General features: G+C 47.2%; 2 protein-coding genes across 2 annotated transcripts in view; one reads left to right on the forward strand and one right to left on the reverse strand.

The window, feature by feature from the left end:
- The window catches only part of LOC310788796 (ubiquitin carboxyl-terminal hydrolase 54-like), a gene marked incomplete at both ends in the record, with an annotated part of 49,169 nt that extends 38,889 nt beyond the window's left edge, over positions 1 to 10,280 (forward strand). The window contains 7 exon segments of the mRNA XM_083650370.1: positions 53 to 248; positions 2,962 to 3,667; positions 3,669 to 3,867; positions 4,272 to 4,378; positions 5,832 to 5,957; positions 9,176 to 9,392; positions 9,613 to 10,280. Coding sequence (XP_083506496.1) covers positions 53 to 248; positions 2,962 to 3,667; positions 3,669 to 3,867; positions 4,272 to 4,378; positions 5,832 to 5,957; positions 9,176 to 9,392; positions 9,613 to 10,280 — 2,219 coding nt within the window.
- Positions 10,281 to 13,857: 3,577 nt separating this feature from the next.
- Positions 13,858 to 23,931, reverse strand: part of LOC310788797 (uncharacterized protein) — a gene marked incomplete at its 5' end in the record, with an annotated part of 54,971 nt that continues 44,897 nt past the window's right edge. Inside the window, 6 exon segments of the mRNA XM_083650371.1 lie at positions 13,858 to 15,904; positions 16,847 to 17,392; positions 19,402 to 19,813; positions 20,612 to 20,872; positions 21,626 to 21,829; positions 23,217 to 23,459. Of these exon segments, the coding sequence (XP_083506497.1) occupies positions 15,498 to 15,904; positions 16,847 to 17,392; positions 19,402 to 19,813; positions 20,612 to 20,872; positions 21,626 to 21,829; positions 23,217 to 23,459 (2,073 nt within the window). The 3' untranslated portion in view covers positions 13,858 to 15,497.

Here is a 23,931-nt window from a genome sequence, read left to right on the forward strand (position 1 = left end):
TTTGTATGGCTGTTGTTCTGTGGTGCTTGTGTTTGACGCGGCCCGGCTGCAGCCAAACTGCGCCCCCTGGCGGCAGAGAGCGGCGCCGGTCACGGCCGGCTGCAGCGCTGCCTGAGGAGAGGCCGCAGCCTGCAGCAACGCATGCAACTACTGCAGCAACAACAGCAACAGCAACAGGATTCAGAGGCAGGCAACCGGCAACCAGAGCAACAGCAGGAGGAGGGGCCACAGCTCCAGGGACCCCCCAGGTATCCCCTCCCCCCCCCCTCCCCCCAGGTTTTTGTTTTTGTTTAGTCGGATTTGAAACTGTTGCTTCTCAGTGTTGCAAACTGCCGTAGTTTGGAAGCCCGTTTCCGCCAGTGTGACGCACAACGGTAACCTGACGCTGCCAGGCGATTTGTTTTCACATAACCATCTGGGAACGAGTCGCTCGGGAAAGCGTTTTGGGGGCCAGGCACTTTAAAAAAAAGACCTGGCGGGTGATTGGATGAACCATCTGTCTATCATGTCTACCTTGCAGGTGATTGGATGAGCCGTCTGTCCATCACGTCTGTCACCATGGTTCGCTCTTGCTGGCCTCACACCTAAGCTGCCTCGTAGGATGCTGATTGGTGCGAACCACCGGTGGTTCAGATTCAAACCAATAGATTGGCGCGTGATCGTGATCAAAGTTAGAAAAGAAAGTCCTGTTTGGCGGCGTTCACACCCAAAGCGTTTTTTCAGTCAGAACGCTATGAAAATCATGTTAAGAGCGCTTCCATTGTGCACAAAACAGCGCACGGAGCGGTTTTTTTTGTGCTCCGTTTGTTTTGCCCTGTAGTCGCGTGCAGTACGGATTAGGGTTTAATATTTTTCCCGAAAATTAGGCATAGCGGGAAACGGGAAATGAAGAAAAATCCCGGGAAATCGCCCTTTTTCATTTTTATTTTTTTCATTTTTTCATTTATTTTTTAAATAAATCTATGGGTTGCTAATTTGATGCTGTAGTGTCTTATTTGCTGATATCTATAATTATTCTCATTCTTATTATAGGATTAAAGAAAAAGAATGAATTTATGTTAACAAACATTATAATTTAAGATAAAAACTTCATATGAAATGCCGTGTTCATTGCATGTGATCGTCTGCTGATAAGAACAGCCTCATGGAAATGTTATTTGACAATAAATAAACGGAATTTGTTACAGCACTTAATTTGGGAAGTGATATTGGACAATAAACAAATGAAATTCGTTAAAGCAAGTTATTTTGCGTGTTTCAATGAAGCTGAGATGGATTCCATATTCTGATAGCGTTCAGCAGCCTTTCTATAATAGCCAAACAATTTCATTTACTTTCCAAGTGACATTCATTGTTCAAGTGCAATTGAATCAATAAACTAGTGCAAACAATCACGGCCTGCGCCGCTTGTGCAAAATTCACGGCTTTAAGAATCCGTCATATGCTGCCATTTCTGACAGTATTTCAGCCACCGAGGCTTTTGGTGTTAAGTATGCTTCACTTGTGGGGTTTCTGGGGTTTTATGTTGCTGCGACTCCAAATGTCGCAGCAACCCGCTTGTTGATCGTCCTCCACATCTTATCACTCGCTCACAGAGGTTACATGTGGCATCCTCGTTGTTTTGGTTGTTTGTAAAGTATCTCCACGCAAAACTACTGGCAGGTGTGGCAGCAGAAGACATGGTGGTGGAATCCATCAGCGTGGTGAGCGTGGTGCATTGTTGAGAAATGCTCAACAGGTGGGTGTGGGCTGTGTGGACAAATTACCGTATTAACTGCAGTAATGGTCATTACGCAATTTTATTTAGGCTACAATAGGCTGTACAGCTATTTTCTTAAATTCATTTTTTCCCGTTTCCCGCTATTGTATTTCCCGGGAAACGGGAAATGGTCCAGTCGGCATTTCCCCTGGAATCCCGCTTCCCGGGATTAAACCCTAGTACGGATCAGAACACACGGACGGTAACCCGCTAGTTTTGTCTGTTTGATGTTGTTCACTGTCAACATGAAAGCCAGATTATTGCTAATTCTGGCAGCAGCAGAGGTTGAAAATCCCTCAGGAGGAGAAAAGGTAGAAGGAGTGAAAAAGACGATCAGGGCGCTTTTCCTCAATGTTCAACTTTTTTCAGCTTTAAAACGCCCACAGCGCTCCTCCAAAAACAACAGACGCCACCAGCGCTGAAACACCAGGTGCGTTCATTAAAAGAGGAGCATGTTTTAGCGTCATACAGAATGAATTGCAGGAAGACGTTGGCAGCTCCAAAAACGCTATTGGTGTGAATGGCCCCTAAGTCATTATAATGAGACATTTTCACAAGATTTGGACTAAGTCCAAGTGTTTTGAGAAAGCTTCTCATAATGATACAGAACCGTTATTTATTGATTGATTGATTTGTTTGTTTGTTTATTTGTCATCACACTGGCGGAAATGGGCTTCCATAGCTGTAGAGAGCGGTGTTGTGCAGGGAGGTGCGCTTGGGGCGTGAACTCTGACGTCTCGTGGGGTCTGTGCAGAGAGATGCTCCACACTCTCCAGGAAATGACTTACCTCTGAAACCCAACGCCTACAACACACACACACACACTCACATACACACACACACACACCCACACACACACACACACACACACACACACACACACACACACACACACAACCAGTCCCTGTGGTTTGCCAGATCTCTCGAATGACACCATCTGTTCCAAACATGCTGTGGAGACAAACAGGCCCACACACACACACACACACACACACACACACACACGCAGGCACAGACACACACACACACACACACACAGGCACAGACACACACACACGCACACACAGGCACACACACACACACACACACACACACACACAAGCAGGCACAGACACACACACACACACACACACACACACACACGCAGGCACAGACACACACACACGCACACACCTCTAACCTGACTTCCTCTCCTCCTCCAGTGAAAAGCCTGTCCCGCTCCAAATACTTCTGACAGACAGACAGGTCGACCAACCAGCAGCCAGCCAGGGCAAGCAAGCTCCGCCTCCTCCTCCCCGACACATTAAGCCCCTCCCTCCCAACATATACTCACTACCTGACCCCGCCTCCAACGCCGCCGTGGCCCCTGCGGGTTCACCGGGGAAGGACGGCAGGGACTGCCCCGAGGGCCCCTGCGCTGGTGTGAGGAGACCCCTCCACAGCACCGGGTCGCTGCCCGCTGTGTGTGTGGACTCCTGGGACCTGCCCCCGCCCCCACCGCCACCCCCGCTGGAGGAGGCAGACACCCCACCACACCGAAACCAAACGCCCCCTATCTCCATCCCAGCCACGCCTCCAGCCCAGGCCACACCCCCCTCCGGGTCGCATTCAAGAACCCCGTCGCCCGTCGACGGGCATCACCTGCCGATGGAGGAGGAGGAGGAGTCGTATTACCCCAGACCCCCACAGGCCACACCCCCTGCGTCCGGCTCCAGGCTAGCCCCGCCCCCTCCCGCCAACCCAACCAGGAACTGGTCGTGCTGGAGCCTGGACCGGCCCGATGCTGTCGACTCTCTGACGGAGCCCTCCTACCCCCCCTCCTCCTCCTCCTACCCCCCCTCGGACCCGTGCGCTGCCCCTCCTCCCAGCCGGCCCGGCCACACCCCCTCCCCGCCCCCCCCGCCCCGACCACAGAGCGGCCGCACTGCCGGTGGAGCGCTGGGCCGAGAACGTCAACCGATACTATGGAGGGGGCGGAGCCACGGTGTGCGGCTCGCCCAATCAGGAGCTGTCGGAGCTGGACTCTCTGTACCAGGCCAGCCTGCTTGCTCCCAGCATGCACCGGGGTGCCCGCGGTGTCAGTCCCCAACCAGCCAGCAACAAACCAGGTACACACACACTTCACTGGAGGTACACACACTTCACTGGCATTCTGTTGCTCGAGAACAGTTTGTACTCTCGTTTATTTCCTGTCAAGTTATTTTTGAGCAAACAACTGCAACTGCAACAGGAAGTAAGCCAGGGCCAACTTAGAATGTTTATGTTGAAACGGTCTATATACAACTACTACTGTCTGACAGTATGACAAGAGTAACATCCTGTGTGTGCGTGTGCGTGTGCGTGTGTGTGTGCGTGTGTGTGTGTGTGTGCGCGCGTGCATGTGTGTGTGTGTGTGCACGTGCGTGCGTGTGTGCGTGCGTCTGTGTGTGTGTGTGCTTGTGTGTCTGTGTGTGTGTGCGTGCGTGTGTGTGTGCGCGTGTGTGTCTGTGTGTGTGTGTCTGTGCGTGTGTAGCTGTTAGGAGAACACAGTCAGGTATGGTGGGATCTGGTCGTTCCAAAACCCCAACGGCTGAAATCGAGAGACACGCCTACCGAACGCCTGTTACACCACTGCATAAGGTGAGGGAGAATTTAAATATATATATTTGCTCAAAACAATGTTTTCTAAATACGACACTGTGTTTTCAAAAAGCTGGGGGGATAAATGTAAATAAATAAATAAATACATACAAAAACATAATTTAGCTCAAAATGAGTCCAAATTGAGGTCCTTCTCTACATGCAACATTTTTAGGCACCAGTCTTGTGTGAATTCTTCTACATCGTTGTTGTAAAAACTGTAATCCACTTTCAATCTGACCTTCATCATCCTGACAAAGATTACATATTTACATCGTATTTACATATTTATTGTATTTACATCAAAGTCCAAAGTCTTCTCACTTCTTCCTCCTGCTGAGGTAGATACTGAGGTAGATGCTGAGGTAGATACTGAGGTAGATACTGTAGCCATTTTTGCTTGACCCAAAACACACGCACAAAAAAAACTTCTTGTCAATACATTTGTATGTATAGCTTTACTCTTGTGGTTTTATATTTGATTATGTTTTTTGGGGGGGGTTTGTCCGTTTGGGTTGTGTTTTGGTGGACAGGTGCTGAAAATTAGCGTTCCGCTATAAACACTAAACACTGTATCTGCTTGTTGTGCATACATGTATGTTTCATCTCCAATGCTCTGTGATGTCCATATAAAATAAACTGAACCTTAACCTTACCATTTCATTCAAATAAAATTCCAGTATTTTATTTTGATTTTTTATAGACCAATACATGAACAAGACAAACAAGCTCAGACACAGGAAAATAAAAAAGAAAGAAAGAGAGAAAAAAGCTGCATAAGGTGCTTATGTGTTTGTAAGAGATGATGTGCATGGGATCCCATACAAATGTATTCTGAGATACCAGCCGGGCGAGCCATCAGTCACCCGTAACCTCAGTCACTTGTCATTCTTAACCTCGTCAAAGTAGACCAAAAATGGGTATTTCACTCCATTTTTGACTGTATCTGTAGCTGAGGATGAACGTGTTTAGAAAACGTTTCTCCAAACATCCTGAACCTTCACTGTAGCAGCTCAAACAGGAAACAGTCTGCCACATGTCCAAAAAGCCGTGAGAAACGGTTTCTCTAAAGCCCCTTTTTAGATTGGCCAAAAATCCTACTAATATCCACAATATACTGGCATTTTCTTCAGTCTAAAAGCTGCCCAGTCGGGCCGTTTAGCCGATAGAGCGACCCTGGGTGCAAGTGAGGCGGGTTATTAGCGCAACTCACACACACACGATTTGCCTACCCTTTTCCAGCGTGAGTCAGTGATTCCCACAGGCTGAATTCAACTTTCTTAACAGTTAATTAGGCTACTTTACATTGATGGTACATGCCGACAGAAAAATAATCTCTCTCATGCTGCATGCGCTAGCGCCAGCATGCTGCATCACATCACCATTTGAACTTAGACTTGTATGTGTGTGTATGTGCACGGTTGTCCCCTGACCTTTGACCCCTGCCCTACAGCCGGCCTCGGGCGTGTCATGTGATCAGACCTACAGCGCTGAGAACCTGCGGCGGGTCGCACGCAGTCTGAGCGGGACCGCCATTGGCTCGCCACGACCACAACACCACGGGCCGCCCCGCAACTTCGTAAGTCACTCACACACACACACACGCGTCGCACACACACACACACACAGGCACGCGCACACACACACATACATTTTGCTCTTCATTCTCAGACATTCGTTATAAACAAAAATACACTGACCTTCATTTGGCGCTGGAAACGCACATCGCTTTGTGTGTGAGTGTGTGTGTGTGTGTGTGTGTGTGTGTGTGTGTGTGTGTGTGTGTGTGTGTGCACACGTGCGCTCAAACACTGCATTACATCATCATGGCCTGAGGCCTCTGTTGGTTGTATTTAGCTCTCTGCTGCCTCCTGCTGGTCACATGATGCAGCTGCAGGCAGGCTGCGTTCCTGCTCTCGACACCCAGATAAAGCTTAGCAGGGTTCCTCACTGGTTCTCTGGTTCAATATGGAACCATAATGACTCAAAGAACCCTCTGAATAACAATACTCTGAAGAAAAATACTTTTTATACAGTACAGTAAACACAACTTCACCTCACTGGCTTCTTGTTGGAGTTGGTTGTTGGAGTCTTTCACAAATCAGAAGCTCATTCTTTGGTTCTGAACCACTATCCTATAACCAAGAACCTCTGGACGTCCCTCCTTTTTCTAGGTCAATGAAAAATGCAAAATCTGATTAAAGAAACCAGTATTTTGATTTTTTTTTAAAAATCTTGCATAACATTTACCGTACTCATGTAACACAATAATTTCCAAATTCATTGAAGTACGTAGATTTGTCTGTCGTTGCACTGAGCCAGAAAAAAGTATACATTATTTAAAAAGCTATGTAAATATATATATATATATATATACTGTATATATATTTAAGCAATATATCACGAGAGCCAGTGTGTTGTGCCAAATATATCCCCCTGATCAGTTGTTATCCCACGAGGCCGCAGGCCGAGTGGGATAACAACTGAGCAGGGGGATATATTCCACAACACACGCTGCTCGAGTGCTATATTGCTTTTATAAAAGGGTTCCAAGTATAATAATATAATAATAATAACACTATAAGTCCAACTGGCATGGTATTCTGAGAGTCAGTTGAAACACTACTGTAAGGCGGGACCTCTAGCAAGAAGATAGACGTGCGGGTGATTTGATTGGATCGTTCTGGAGACTGAAGTCGACATTGGCCAATCCTGGCGCTTGCCTGGACTTTTTACAAAGCCCAACACCAGAGCCATATGCCCACACCAAGTAACGTTACGTCTTATTTAGAAATGCGGGGTTAAGAGTGAGGGCGCGCGAGAGAGGGGTTAAGACATTAGCCCGCGTCTATTCTTGTACAAAACATCATTTTCTGCGAAGTATTAGTAAAGTTATAAGCGAAGATCGATTCACAAGGATCTGAAAAGCTGTCTCCGCCATTTTGTTTTTGAGGTACTTTTAGTAAGAGAGTTGCGCCATCATGCGTCCGACTAGTGACCCTCCATACAGCAGATCAGGAGAAAGCTGTTTGGCTCGAGTGCAGCGCTGCCTTTTAGTAAGAGAGTTGCCATGGCAACCAATAACCGAGTTCAATAACCCATGGCCATGGGTTATTGAACTCGGTTACTGGAATTATACAATGGCTGTGAACCAATCAGATTGCTTGATTTGAGAGAGCCATTTTATAAATATATATAAATATATATATATATATATATATATATATATATATATATATATATATATATATATATATATATATGCTGAATAAATAAAAACAACTATTGCTTCATGCTCTATGATTTCTTCTGAAACACACGTGGGAGATCTGGTTAAGCAACAATTCTACACAGGAAACTCCGAGAGCAAACAGGAAACACCCATTTTAAAGAACAAGGGGGGGAAGGGGTGGAGTTTGGATAACAAAGAGATGAGGTGGGGCTTCTTCCTCTATGACAAAACCCCTCCATTATAATTTTGGTCTATTTCTCCACACTCATCTCATTGGTGGCACTTTACAATAAGGGTACATTAATTAAGCGTTAGTGAATGCTTAATAAGCATTTACAACCCCGAATTAACAGTTAACTAATTAAATGCGTCTAGTAATAATTGACTAATGGTGTTCATGTTAACTAAGGCGGTGTTTCTCAATCACTGGGCCCTCTAGTGGGCGATGGAATATTTTCAAGTTGCAGCTCAGAACATTTCTGGGCCGTGAGTCTGTGTTTGACGAGCTCTGGTGAGCTCACTTTCTAAGCTAGAGTGGAGCTTCTGGTCAAATAGACATCCAGACTAATACGTTAGCTACCAGCCATGCTATGCTAGCTTGCTGGGAAGCAGTGGTAAAATGGCTACAAGTCAACGTTTTTGACAAAGGTAAATGGGCATAACTATTTTCAAACAGGTCCCTTGACCTCTCACATCAAGATATCTGAATGAAATTGGCCTCATTAGAACCGCGAGAGTCTTATCTTTACAACCACGTCTGACATAATGTGCGCTAGCTAGGGTTTTAAGAGCTCCAGGGTTCTAAAGACAGTGTTCTGTGTGCGGTGAAAATGTTATTCTCTGCCTTTTTCTTTCCCTATTTCTGCACACTGTGGTGCTTAAACAAACATACATAAATAAAAACATCAAAATACAAAATGCAATGAGCAGTTCTGTTTGAATAGCACCATGCAGCTGACAGTGGCATGCACAGCCCACTTTATGTTATCTCTTTTTGTCATGTTACCTGAACAGGTGTGTTTGGTTTGAGGCATGGAGTCACTGAGGTTAAGGTTAGAACAAGCCGATTAATTAAGTTAGTTGATGCTTATTAAGTATTACCTACAGTAACTCTTAGTTAATGTACCCTTATTTGGAAAGTGTTACCATCTCATTTCTCATGTTTTCCTTCATTGTGTTTTAATTTGTTTTTGTTTTTTACCCCTTCCTCTCCATTTCTGCCTCTCTTTCCTTTATCGATGCCCTGGTACTCCTCTCCATGCATCCATCCCTCTTTTTCCCTCTCTCCTGTCCTGATCCCCTCCACTCCTCTTTCTCTCCTGTTTAATCCCTCCATCCTCTTTCTCTCTGGAATATCTTTCTTCCCTTTCTTCTCTCTATATTTTTCTCTTCTTTTTTCCCATTTCCTTTTCTCTCTATTTCCTTTCTTATCTTTTCTTTCTTACGTTCCTTCTTTTCTCCTCTCTTTTCTCTTATTTCTTCTTTATCTCTCCTTTTCTGCTCTCTCTCTCTCTCTCTCTCTCTCTCCGCCCTTCTCTTCATCATCCTGTCTTCTGCTCCTGAAGGAGCCCTCTGTCTCCAGGCCCCTCCCCCTGCGTCGGCCCAGCTCCTCCTCCCTGCACCTCCCCTCTCCCCCCTCCTCCACCGCAGACCCCCACCTCCTCCTCCTCCTCCAGCACCGTCACCCCTCCGGCCCCCCCGCTCCCACACCACCTCCACAGCACCCCCCTCTGCAGCCGTCTCGGCCCCCCAGCTCGGGCCTCTCCTCCTGGGGACACTCAGGTAAACGGCTGGCCCTCCACCTCCACCTTCACTTCCACCCAGCACCACCAACACCACCACATCTATGGAATGCAGCAAAGGCCACCAAATCCACCACCAAAAATCATAGAATCCACCAAAAAACCACCTTGACTACAATCAGCTTAATGCATTGTTAGGGTCTGTTGTGTTGGCAGCTCTGTGTTATGTTCTAATTGTTTGTCCTCTTCCTCCTCCTCAGGAGCTGGACAGAAGCAGCAGCACTTTCTGGCTTTGTCTGACAGGAGTGCAGCTCTCTCAGGTCAGAGTCTCCACAGCGTTGCCATGAGTTACGGCACTCTGCCACGGGCGCCGCGCCGTGCCGCTCCCCCCTCCTCCTCCTCCTCCTTCTCCACCTCCACGCTGCCCAGGCCCAGGGGGGCGGGGCCTGGTCCCGCCACTCGCCCGGACTTTGGCTACGCCACCCTGTCCCACCACCCTCAGCGCTCCTCCTCCACCGCCGCCGCGAATAACGGCCTTTCCCGCCCGCCGCCAGTGTCCTCTGGTACCAACGGCACCGTCCGACAGCCCAGGGCGCCGGACGCGCCCGCCCAGCCTCTCCGCCTGGACATGCCGCCTGAGAGCGACTGGCGCCAGGCCGCTACAGACTACAGGGCCGCCCCGCCCGCCTCGGCCTGGGACCCGCACCCCGACCGCCGCCACCAGCGCCCCCCTCCTCCCCGCGCCTCCAGGGTTCCTCAGCTCTGCCCCCCGGCCTGCGCCTCCAGGGCTCCTCAGCTCTGCCCCCCGGCCTGCGCCTCCAGGGCTCCTCAGCTCTGCGCGCTCTGCCACCAGCTCCCCGCCGAGCCACCGCGGCCCTACTGCCCGGCCTGCGGCGCCTACATGGCCCGTTTCCGCCACGCCAGCTGATCTAGGCTTGAGGCACGCCCCCTTTCTTCTCCACACTTTTTTTTTCTTTTTTTATTTATTTTATTTTATTCTCTCAAATCTACATGAGCCGGACTGCGGAAGAGTTCTCATGTCTCATTTGATCATAATTTTTGTATGGTTGCAGCGTGGTTCTTGTGGATGTTGGAAATCTCATCTTGGAATCAAACCTCCTTCGATTGGCTCTCGCTCAACAGCATCACGAGGGCACGTGGATGACATCACCGTGGGGCACGTGGATGACATCACCGTGCGCACGTGGACGAGAGTGGCTCCTAAGGACTTTCCATTTCAAGGATTTGTTGTGGGTTTCTGAGTATTTCCCCCCCCCCAGCCCCATAGCTACCACAGAGAGCAATATCCCCAACACTGGATGCATCCAAGGGGGCAGATCTCCAACCTACGTCTATGAATGTCTGCTGGATTTAAGCACATTTAGATTTTTAATGAAGATAAAGTCGTCGTAATACAAAGCAGGTTGGCCGGCAGGTAGGAAGGATAGACAGATGGAAGGATGGAGGGATGGACTGAAAAGAGAACCGTGGCTTTGTGGTGGAGAGGCGGAGCCTCAGGTCACAAAATGAAGGCAATGGAGATGTGACTGAAAGCGATGCAAAGTCAGGACAGACAGACCTCTGGAATATAAATCATATACTCTACTTGCGCTACTGTATTTATTTTTGTAGGCTTGTCGGACTAAGTTGTGCATAGATGACCTATACTCTACCTGCCTAACCTGAATATACTCTTACCATAGACCTTATCTACTTTTATAAAGCGGCTTAGTTAGCATCGTTTGCTATGTAAAGCGGGTTAGTTAGCATCGTTTGCTATGTAAAGCCTCCTATATTGTAAACAAGGCTTGTATATCTGTCATTTTGAGAGCGTGTTAGAGGTTTTTAGAAGAATACTTAAGCCTTTTTCCTTTTTTTTTCCAGAGTTGCGGCTAATATTTAGCATGGTGATTTGAGACCTATTTAGCCTTGAGAGAATCACTCGACTTTGCTGTACATTTACATTATTGTAATGAGGATATATATTCAGATCTTTAGTGCAGTTTGTTGACTGCATTTAACTCAGATTTAGTGCACTTCAGAAGTGTTGAATATAGATTTTTGTTTGCTGATAGACAATATGGGCAGACTTGTTTGTACGCGCTGTGCTGGCAGAAGGAAGTTGTATTTTTGCAATAAAGTTGTCGGCGCTCCGACCAGGAGCAGAGTATGAAACGTGCGCAGCTTCATTATTGCCTCTTCATGTTGTCGATAACCATTAAAGGGTTAAAACACTTAGTCAAGATAGATTGGTCTAGGATTAAACCATTAAAGGGTTAAAAACACTTAGTCAAGATAGATTGGTCTAGGATTAAACCATTAAAGGGTTAAAACACTTAGTCAAGATAGATTGGTCTAGGTCCTAGGATTAAACCATTAAAGGGTTAAAACACTTAGTCAAGATAGATTGGTCTAGGATTAAACCATTAAAGGGTTAAAAACACTTAGTCAAGATAGATTGGTCTAGGATTAAACCATTAAAGGGTTAAAAACACTTAGTCAAGATAGATTGGTCTAGGATTAAACCATTAAAGGGTTAAAACACTTAGTCAAGATAGATTGGTCTAGGATTAAACCATTAAAGGGTTAAAACACTTAGTCAAGATAGATTGGTCTAGGATTAAACCATTAAAGGGTTAAAAACACTTAGTCAAGATAGATTGGTCTAGGATTAAACCATTAAAGGGTTAAAAACACTTAGTCAAGATAGATTGGTCTAGGATTAAACCATTAAAGGGTTAAAACACTTAGTCAAGATAGATTGGTCTAGGATTAAACCAGTAAAGGGTTAAAAACACTTAGTCAAGATAGATTGGTCTAGGATTAAACCATTAAAGGGTTAAAAACACTTAGTCAAGATAGATTGGTCTAGGATTAAACCATTAAAGGGTTAAAACACTTAGTCAAGATAGATTGGTCTAGGATTAAACCATTAAAGGGTTAAAACACTTAGTCAAGATAGATTGGTCTAGGATTAAACCATTAACTCATTGAATGCCATGGACGGACATGTTCGTCATTTCAAATAGTAACGTAGAGTGCCAAGGACGGACATGTTCGTCAATTGCGTTTTTTGACGGTGGGGCGTCGATCAAAGCCTTCTGCCTCTCCTGTACAAATATTATAGCTATTGGAGGTCTATAACCTATTTTACAGAACCCTTAGGTGGCGACAGTGCTCTCCACATAACAGAAAGGCAAGGAAAAAACAAAGAAGAAGTCGTTATGGAAACGGAAATCGCATCGCATCCGTATGCATCGATATGCTGAAGCACGTTACTGCAGCTGTGCCTGCAGCAGCCAATCTGCTCCCACAATTGAGCCGCTCCGTGTCGGTTGCGACAGCACATCCGCACATCCACACCGTGGAGTTGTTATTATTCTCAACTGGAAGCATCGTTGCCGGTGACAAACACACGCGGAACGCTGTAAAAAAGCTGGATGTCGCACACAGCAAACTCAGCAGAGAGCCACCACAGACAGGAGGAGGAGTGTGCAGGCGAGGCGGGGCGGGGCGGGGGGGGGGGGGGGGGTCGCACGCAGAGCAGCACGCAACACCCAGACAGACCCAGGCAGCAGGACAGGATTGACAAACGCAAGCCAGAATATCCGATGCCCACCAGCAGCAAGCTTCAGAGTCAGTGATGTGCTTGAAATGTTTAATTTCACAAAAGGCCAATTATCTCAGCTTCTAGAAAAAAATTGCTGTTTTTGGATGAATCAAGCTATTTTCTCCGGCTCATAACTAAAGAACGGAAAATGGGATCAATATACTTTTTTTGCAGATGATAGAATAGAGTCTCATCGTTCTTTGTGCGTGTTCAGTGTTTACATAGTAATATCACACAATATTCTGTGGGCCTCGAGAAATCACTGAAAACGCTCTGAAACTCTGGCACTGGGAGCGTCCGTTCTCCAAAAGTGGCTGGCACTCAATGAGTTAAAGGGTTAAAAACACTTAGTCAAGATAGATTGGTCTAGGATTAGTCTAGGCTACACCGGAGCCCTTGCCCCGGTGTAGCGCCGTCCCTGGAAAGGAATATACACATATATATTTATTTTATTTTACCATTACTGTTGAACCCAAATCCCCTTTGACAGGACTGACCCTTTTTCTTTTGTCCTGATCGCTTTGAAAGCACCATAGAATGTGAAGTCAGCCAGTATCATACAATACGACATATATCATAATATCATACAACTGTACTTCTTGACAAGACACACAGCTTACAGCTTACAGCTCTGACTGGCTTGCCCTGAGATTCTTACATAACCTTAACCAATCCTAGCGCAAGACACACCCTATGCTGCCTCTGATTGGCTTGCTCTGAGATTCTTACCCTAACCAATCCTAGTCAAGTCTTTACTGTTTATCTGATAAAATAAAACCCAGAAGAACTCAAGATTTGTTTACAATAACAAAAATATAACATTGAATGTAATGGGTGTTAATAAACTCAATTGAGAGGCATATTTTTGCTGGCATTGTGCTTGTTTGTAGGCTATTATATTTTATTTCATATATCACATGTACATTGTCAATGTAATGCTTTATTTTACAAAGTAGTTTGAACTACTTTCTCTGCGTAGCTTGTAGTTTCCTAAATTACATTTCTCCCAGGGTAGCTTTTCTGTAGTTTCAACTACTTCCATGGTGAAGTAGTTGGTAGCTTCCTAAGCTATGCTTTCAAAGTAGCTTCCCCAACACTGACAAGTTGACTAATCATATTAAATACTTTGTTCCTCATACGTTTTCCAGCAGGTTGGAGTTTTACCACATTTTTCATTGGCAGAGCTGCTCTGAAGACAGAAATAATCTCACTTAGTTTACAGCGGAAATTCTGGTCAAAAACTTTAATATAAATAAAAAAACAAAATGGCAATGACTTTTCATTATGATGGAAGGTCAGCAGCTAGCTAACTTACATAGTTCGCTATGGGCTCATAATTTACACCTGGCACTAACGTCTGTTTTCTGTGATCAGATTGCAATCTGCTTTTCCACTTGAAAGTACAGGTGTAAACGCCCCCAAGACACATTGAAGACAGATTGCGATCTGATCAGCCAAACCACCTCCAGAGGTGGTCAGGGCCTTGTGACCACATTTAACACAAGTGTAAATGAAATGTGTCCTCTCAATCTGCATACAGCAACTGTATGTGGATTGAGAGGACACCCGTTTTCGGTTATCAGCTTGCAATTAGATTGCATTCTGATCACCCAAAATGCATGCTAACACCAGGTGAAAATGAAATCAGGCTAATGTGGTCAAGCACTATCCGATTGCAATCTGATCACAGAAAACGCATGTTAGTGCCAGGTGTAAATATCCTCTGTTCCCTCAGCATAACGCGCTGTAAACTTGTTTAACCTCATTGGCAGGTAACTTGCTGATCTGAGGGAACATAACAGGTTATTATGGATCTCACTAATTTTTCCATACAAGACCCGCCCTACTCTGCTTCTGATTGGGTTAGGTATAGGCACGAGGAGTGATTGGTTGCGGTTAGGGCTAGGATATCAGGGTAAGCCAATCAGAGACAGGGAAGGGCGGGCCTTGTATGGAAAATGATTGGGATCCATAATAACACAACATAGACATGCTCCCGACCGTATCTATAGGCTAGTACAATTAGTTTGAGGCTAACTAGCTAGCCTAGCTAGCTCAAGTTCACAACACAGTATGGATCAATTGTATTTCTTAAGTTAGCAGCTGAGCGCTATAGCGCTCTTCCTCCTCTCTTACCTGTCGCGTTTGTATTGGGCATCAGTCCCAGGTTACTGTGGTGGTTCTGAGAATATTATATTCTATCTTATCAACAAGGTTATTCCTGCCTCCAAGACATGTGTAGAGCTAAAACTCCAAGCCAACAGTGTAATGAACATGGATTGAAAAGCAGAGCAAGGCACTGTAGCCTATTACCAGGGTTGTGGGTTTGATTCCCACTTCACCCATTTACTGTTTAAGGTGCCTTAGATAAAAACCTTCACCAAATAAAATATAGCAAAATGTTAACTTCTCATTAGGTATGCATCTCACTCTACAACAACATGGACTCCCTCACGCCTCAACAAGCCCCTCCCACCCAGAGTTTACGAGCAGTGTCTTTTGGCTAGCTGGCTGGCTGCTCAACCAGCAGCGCCCTCAGGTGGCCTGGTGGAGCAGCATCCCAGCGAACACATTGTCCCGTGAGTTCCCCGGCGTCCCTTCTCTCAGCTCCAGCTCCACCTGCTCTCCCTGCCTCAGCACCAGGAGGGCCAGACGGGTGACAGGCCCCGCCTCCGTCACCTCCTCCCGGTGGAGGCAGGCCAGAGCGCCCCCTGGCTTCCTCCTCAGGCCGACGTGAGCGGGGCCCGGGCTCAGGTCCAAGGTGAGAACGAACAGGTAAGCCCCGTTCACCGGCGCGGTAAAGGAGCCCGTGTCGGAGTAAACCTGGCCGCGGTTCAGAGACGCTTCGAGCGCGAAAGAGCCGCCGTCCTGGACGTTCTGTGGAGATGCAGCCAGGAACAGCAGAGGGTTCTCCACTAGCTCGGGTAGGAGAGGAACGTCGCCTGTGGAGGAAAGGAAGAGCATGAGTTTGTATGCATGCAATAGATACATACACACACATACATACAGCAAGTCTGCTGATTTACACAATCATGGGGCAATGTCTGATAAGTGAATCCTGCATTCTTTCCAATGGCCAGCAGGGGGCAACTCCACTGGCTGCAAAAATAAGTCTTTATAGAAATCAATGGGAAAATGACCCTACTGCTCACTCTTTACAATAAATAAAAACAAGACAAACAAGCTCAGACTCCCTACTGCTCACTTGATTTATCACTTGAGTTTATGGCCTCAATTCACTAGTTTCAAGTCTTCTTCAATACAGCATGATGTTCATTTTGTAAAGTATGGTCCAATTGAGAGTAAAATAGATGATAATTGGCCATGTTCAGACTAGGAGGCCAAATTTGATTTGTGAACTTTAGTGACCTATTCATGATTCTATCCAGATTGGTTTTATGAGTCTGGACGCTCCAAGTCTGATTTGTGTCACTTGTCGTCTCAAACCACATTCTGGTCTGGACACACAGATCCGACTTGAAAATCAGATTTGTGGCAGTGCGGACACACTCCCAAATCAGATTTGGGAAACCAATCAAGATAATGATCATTAATGACTTTATCAGCAAATCAGATTTGCCTGCAATGTGAACATGGCCTATGTTTTGGTGAGTGATTGGCGGGTCGCCTGTCCAGTGATCATGCAGCTCATCGATCACGGACCAATAGCAGTCAGCGCTGTGGCTCTTCTCGTCCAAATATGGTCACTTCAAAACCAAGATGGCGACGGTCGAAATGCCAAACTCGAGGCTTCAAAACCGAAGTCCACAAACCAATGAGTGATGTCACAGTGGCTACGTCCTATTTGTATACAGTCTCTATAATTTGGACCCACTGCAAATTGCTTTTGATTGATTGTTGTCTGTTCAATAAGACAGACTCACCTGATGTGTCCCTCCTGCTCCGAAGGTTCTCCCTCCCGCTGGGTCCCTCTTTCCCTCCTCTCTTCATCCCCGCACCTTTCCTCTTCTCTCTCTTCCCATCTTTGTTCTTCAGCAGGCTCCACAGCTTATCCAGGTCCAGGGTGGCATCGGATCCCGCCAGCACCTCGGCGTTAACGAAGACGTTCTTGAACACCCTGAGGTGCTCCTCCAACCCCCTCTTCAACCACATCACCTCCGCCTGCAGCTTGTCCTCCACACCACCGGGGGCCGCCTCCTCGTGGTCATTGCTGCGGTTACAGCCGACCGGGCAGGGCTTCTCCTCCAGTCGCCGCACCTTGACTCCCAGCTCCTCCACGGTCTTCTCCAGGCTCCACAGATCTCCTCCATCTCCTCCGTGCTCCGGGCGCCTGCCCTCGGGCCGGAGCAGCTGGCGTTCCCGGGCCGGACCTCCGCCCCTCCTCGACAGGCCGCCGGGGAGCCAGCCGTCTGGGAGGAGGTGGGAGGAGGAGGAGGGCTGGTCAGCGGCTGGCGCCTCCTCTCTGCTTCCTTGGAGTGGAGAACAAGGAGACAAGCAGGGTTGAGATCATGGAAAAAAATGTAGACGCCATCGAGGATAGGTAGATAGATAGAACAGTAGGTTGATATGTAGCTAGCTAGGTCATAGGTAAGTTGGTCGGTTGGTAGGTAGATAAGGTTATGGGTAGGTAGATAGGTAGGCTATAGGTCCATATCTCCTCCATCGCCATTACTTACCACCTCGGACACAAAACTCTTTCAAATACCCCCCCTCGGCAAGAGACTGTCAAGACCAGAACCTCCCGCCACAAGAACAGCTTCTTCCCAACTGCCATCAGCCTCATCGAAAAGGCCCGGAAGCCCCCTCTACCAAGGACCCTACCAACCCCACCCCCTGAACACAGTTGAAGCCCCCACCCCCCCTCAATCAAACGTCACAGCAACTGGACTACACTCATTGCATTGAAATATTAAAGCTGCTACTTCTACCAGAACTTTCTACTCCATTAGATTACTCTCTTTAACTACATCACGCCACCGCTTGGACTGTCAATTCCTATTTAATGCCTATTTAACTTGGACAGTAAATTCATATTTAATGCCTATTCATTTATAGATATATTGGACTGCACTTACAATGTTGTGACTGTCTTTTAGATATTTTCATTATCATATCAATATTTTCTCTGAATATTGATATGACCGCTACACTGCGTACTTACACCAAATTCCTTGTAATCTTGCATATTGTGGCAATAAAAGTGATTCTGATTTGATGACTTACTGACTTTATTGCCCCTATAGCTCCATTTCTTTGCAGTGAAAAGCAGTTGGTGTGGCAACAGGGAAATGTCCATTAACAGCTAAAGTTAAAAAAAAAAACTCTAGATTATGTGTGGCAGTACAGCCCGGTATCATCACCAATAACCTCAAATGGGACCACAACATCACCACCATCACCAAGAAAGCACATCAGCGACTCTATTTCCTCAGGCAACTGAAAAGATACAGGATTAATCAACGCCTACTGCTCCGCTTCTACTCCGCCATCATACAAAGCATCATCACCTCATCCATAATTGTCTGGTTCGGCTCAGCTGATCAATCATCTAAATCCAAATTACAGCGCATTATTAATAAAGCAGCAAAAATCATTGGTTGTGACCTCCCCACCCTGGACTCCATATACACCTCCCGAACCATCACCCGTGCCTGTAAGATCATTAAGGACCCCTCCCACCCAGCCCACCCCCTGTTCCAGCCCCTCCCCTCAAAAAGACGATACAGATCAATTCCCACCAAAACTACCCGCTTCAAAAACAGTTTCTTTCCCACAGCCATACGGACTCTGAACTCCCTCAGCACCCCTCTCCCTCTCCCCCCTCCCCCCTCACCCTAACTTTACGTCTGTTGGTCTTGTATCCTGTATTTATGTATTTATTGTTGGAAGTGGGAACGGTGTAACTGTTTAATTGTCTAAATGTATCAATGTCCTGTTTCCATGTTTTGCCAGAGCTATAACATCATGTACTGAAACTAAATACCACCAATCTGGTTGCGTGGCAATAAAAGTATCTGTATCTGTATCACGCCAAAGTATCACGCCAAAGTATCACGCCAAAGCGTGTCATAGACCTGGTGGGTCACCGTGTCAGTGTCGCATTTTGCCTCACCTTGACAAAATGGCGAGTCTCACTGAGAGCAATGCTCTCTTTTTCAGGAGTGCCCTGTTCACATTCACACACACGCATTCACACCTGGAAGCTGACCAGTACAACCACAGTCTGATCTGCTGGCCACTGAGCAGCTCCACTGGAGCAGTTGCGGTTAGGGGGCCTTGCTCAAGGGCACCTCAGTGGTGGTAATGAGGGAGGGTCAAGCACCGATTTTGATCACTTTCCCACCCAGACGATAACCGTTCTAGTAACTAAAAGTAAAAAAAAAAAAAGCTCACTACAACATTATCAAAAATTAAAAGGTCATCTAAGACAGCCCAGCTTGGCCGAGTAGATGAAGGTGTGAACCAGCGTTCCTCGCACCTTGCCTGTCGCCCTGCGGGGCGTCGCTGAGCGCGCGTTCGCCCAGCTGCTCCTCCAGGCGTCTCAGCTGCTCCGTCAGAGCGGGGATGGCGTGCGCCTCCTCCTCCAGGTGTCTGAGCTGCTCCTTCAGCACGGGGATGGAGTGCGCCTCCCGGTCGGAGAGGGGCCACTCCATGAACTCCAGCACCTCCTCGCCCAGCAACAGCTCCAGCACGTCGCTGTGGCGGATGGCGTCCTTCAGCAGGGAGGCGAAGGAGCTGGAGAGGTGGCTCATCGCCTCGGCCAGCCGGCCCTCCGCCTCCCGCAGCCCGGACACCTCCGCCTGGACACCGGCCGCTGAGCCGCTCAGCTGGGTCACGTTATGGTACAGAGTCCTGGTGCGGCTCTGCTCAAACGCCAGGGACTGCTTCACCTTGTGATGACAATGAGGATGACAGCGAATGGTAATTATAATGCTTGAGTAAAAAAAAAAAAAAGTTTATTTCTAAATGAAAATGACTTATTATCGTCCTCTCCCTCGTCTCCACCTCCGGTAGCTAACTCCTGGGTAACCCTACAAAAATACGTCATCCCTGCGGTATTCTATAGACCGGATCACAATGTTTGTTTACAACAACGTCCGGGTAGCATCACGTACATACGACTGAATGGAGCGGAGCAAACGGGGCAGGGAACAACAGCTACAGAGAAAATGGTCAAGTCTAAAAACGCATGTTTGATGCCTGCATGTCTCCTTAATGAACAACACTTTCAGCCAGGCCCCCTTGTGGTCATTCTGGGGTCGACAAATCAATTTCACCGCTCTGACCTCTGGCAGTGACAATAGAGCTCAACAGGCACGTGACTCGGAAGTAAGTTCATTAATTTCTCCATCGACATTTAGAAAAATCCTTGCACACGTATAATGTATAAAAGCGAGTTTTAAGGCTGGAACCAAGGTGTCCCGTGACCTACTGAATCGTGAGTGACCATAAAACATTTGGTTTGGCGCAAAAACAAAAAAATAATGGGGGGGGATTTTCGATTTTCCGCCTACCACCTTGAAAACCTCTGCCTGAACCACCAGGACACCCCACACTTTGTACAGAAATGCCTTTGTCAGGGTGATTATGAATGGCTATGCGAGATAACTCGTTGATTTTGAGGGCTGGACACCTCAACCTGGAGTTGAACCCGTTGACATTTTCCATGGCTCTTTCTTTTGACTCACCTGTTGGAGGCCGAGCTGCAGCGCCTCCACCGCCGGTTCCCAGTCGCTGGCCTGGCTCAAGTGTCCCGCCTCCACGTCGCTGCTCGCGTCCAGAGCCAAGCGGTTCTCATTGGCTAGCTCCGTCACGTTGGCCACGCCCCTCTCCAGCTGAGAGACGGAGGCCTTCAGCGCCTTGCAGTCGCAGTCTGCCGACGAGTTCTTGCTGTAGAGCGCCGTGTACAGGTAGTCCACGTCGATGTCCATCTCCTGCAGCCGCTGGCCCTGACATACCATAATATTCACAATTATACACAATATTCTGTATGAATCCACCATAGTGGATGCCACCATACATACACTTGTTACTCAATTAGTTTGGACGGTACCGAGCACTGCCACAGCGGTAAAAGTGGGGCTTTTGGTATTTAGATGTTTCCTGTGTTCTTTACAAAAGACCCCCCTCACAGCCTTGGAAATGCGGCAGTAAGATGGCCAAGTTAGGCCAATAGCCAAAGCGATGCACATCTCAAGCAGTACAAAGTAAGGGGAGAGGACAGCATCATATGACATATGACATCCAACATAATCAACATAATCAACGACAAAGTTCATAAGAAAAACGTCACCGCAGCAGCTCCAAAGGACTTCCTAAATCTCACCTAGGCAGAACAAGCCTGTCCACTAATGCCTGTGATACACTAGAAGACTGAAATACACGACACAACTGACTCAGATGAGGCAGTATACGCTACAAGACTTTTCACTTTGAAATTCAAACATGTTTGATATCATCTTTGCCGGTCCGACTGGCGTCGGGAGGCAGTTTACACTTGAAGACTAGAAATCTTGAGGCAGTTTACGCTAACAGATTTAGCTGCCGACTGGCACAACAACTGCAGACAACAACTGCAGACTAGAGTCAACAAAGACAGACTGAGCCCAACTGGAAATCCTGTGTAAAATCGGGGGGAAAGTCTTGTAGTGTAAACTAGGCTTAAAGGAGCTGCTCAGGTGACTAAAAGCAAAACACACAACCTGCTGGCTCAGGTTGCCCGCCAGCTCGTTGACCCGGGTCAGGACCAGAACCTTGGCCGCCTCCACCTCCAGCCCCGTCTCCATGAACTGGATCTGGCTATCTCGGCCCGTCTGGGCGATCCGCTCCTCCAGGCCCCTGAACTCCCTCCTCAGGTCCTGGATGTTCCCCAAGGTCACATCCACATCCTCCACCAGGCTGCTCACCTGAGAGTCGTGTGAGATTAAAAGTTCATGCCAAAATCGACAATACGTGTTTTTCCTCTTACCTGTAGTGCTTATTTATCCATCTACATCCAGATCATTTTGGTGTGACCTGCAGAGTTTTGGAGATATTGCCCATAGAGATGTAGTCTGCCTTCTCTCCAGTACAATGGAACTGGAACTGGATGGCACTCAGCATGTGGTGCCCAAAGCGTAAAAAAAATACTCTCTTTCCAGAAATCAGGACCTGGTTACTCAAGACAGAAATCTCCAAAACTTCGCAACTCGCAATAAAATGATCTATGAATAAATAGAGAGCCCCAGGAATGAGTCCGGAAAACATCGATGCTAACACTTCCGGGTTCTTCACTGTTTTCGCCTATGGGATTTTTGAATGGGTTTTTGGCGCGATGCTTCAAATAAGGTCTCTGGGCAACGCAAGCTTAATCAAACGTGAACCAGTGTTCAGCGGGATAATCTTCACACATGAGGACCACTTTTATGAGTTTTTAAGCTTTTACGTGCCGTTAAAAGGGCGGCTAGCTAGCAAACGGCTAAATGAGACTACACTGTTGAGTCGACGGGGATATTATACGTCAATAACGTCATCACTTCAAAGGACGAACACGGAAATTCTCTTTCCCTCACCTGGTTCAGCCCGGGGTAATCAGTGCACAGCAGCGCACACATCAACAACAGTCCAGGTTGAGCGGTGACGTGACGTGGAAGCCTATGCAACACTGTGTGTAGTTCTGGATTAGATTAGCACGAGCTTTTTACTTCTAGGGCTCGCATTTATGCTTCAAAACTCACGAAAGTGGTCCTCATGTGTGAAGATTATCCGGCTGAACACTGGTTCGCGTTTGATTAAGCTTGCGTTGCCCACAGACCTTATTTGAAGCATCGCGCCAAAAACCCAGAAACAGTGAAGAACCCGGAAGTCCGGGACTTCCGCGTTCTGACTACAAAAATACGTCATCCCTGGGGCTCTATAGCACTACACTGCTACTAGTACTATGTACTCATCCCCATGCCAGTCTTCCTCCACTGTATTCAGCTTCCACATGCCCAAACCTGGTGAGGTTTATATATATGTGTGTGTGTGTGTGTGTGTGTGTGTGTGTGTGTGTGTGTGTGTGTGTGTGTGTGTGTGTGTGTGTGTGTGTGTGTGTGTGTGTGTGTGCGACTTCTGTGGCGACATGATCTCATGAGGTCTGGGAACACAGATGAATAGCCGACAATGGAGGAAGAATCAATTTACATTAAATCAATAGAATTTTGTGAGTTTTCCCCAGAATTTTTGCCTCTGAAACAGCATCTACTGTAGACCGTCACGGGACACTGACACTACTTGAACCCCAGGAGAAAGGGGACAAGGTAGATGACCCACCTTCACCGTGTTGTTGACCACCGTGTTGTCCAGACGCTCGATGGCCTGCCAGAGCACCACGGCATCCAGGGGCGGCTGGGGCCAGGGGGGCGGAGGCGAGGGAGTGGGTTGTTCCGGGGAGGGAGGGGGTGTTCCTGGAGTCGAGGGGTGATCTTCTGCCCGGCTTCTCTGCAAGTCCTCAGCCAGCTGCTCCTGGTCCAGCTTCATCTCTGCCAGCGTGGCATTCATGGCCTGCAGGCTGACCTGGGATCAGGGACAGGGACTTTAGAGTTTAGTCTTAGAATTGAATAAGAGATGGGTTCTAATCGAGTGTTGCACTGGGATCAGTTTATCATACTGGCATTGCTGCGAAGCACTTTGTAACTTTGTGACAATGTTTAGTTTAGTTTAGTTTAGTTGTTCCCCATGATGAAATCATGGTCCATCCGTCTGTCGGGACAATGATGCGTACCATTGCTCCGTTTACAAAATTACACTGGTTGGCCTAAAGGGGGCGCCACAACATTTGTTTAATTGTCTGCACAATAATATTTCAGATGCTGCTAATCTGATTTTTATTAAACGTAAGTGAATGATGCACCTCATTGCTCCATTCTGGCATTTGAAACAAAACAGACATTTTGAAACAAAACTCTCTAGATCAGTGGTTCTCCAGTCTGCATGTCGGAGTGTCGTTGGGCAAGATACTGAACCCCAAATTGCTCCCGATGGCTGT

Source organism: Poromitra crassiceps (assembly GCF_964638095.1).
Source record: "Poromitra crassiceps genome assembly, chromosome: 14".
In the NCBI taxonomy this organism is placed as follows: domain Eukaryota; kingdom Metazoa; phylum Chordata; class Actinopteri; order Beryciformes; family Melamphaidae; genus Poromitra; species Poromitra crassiceps.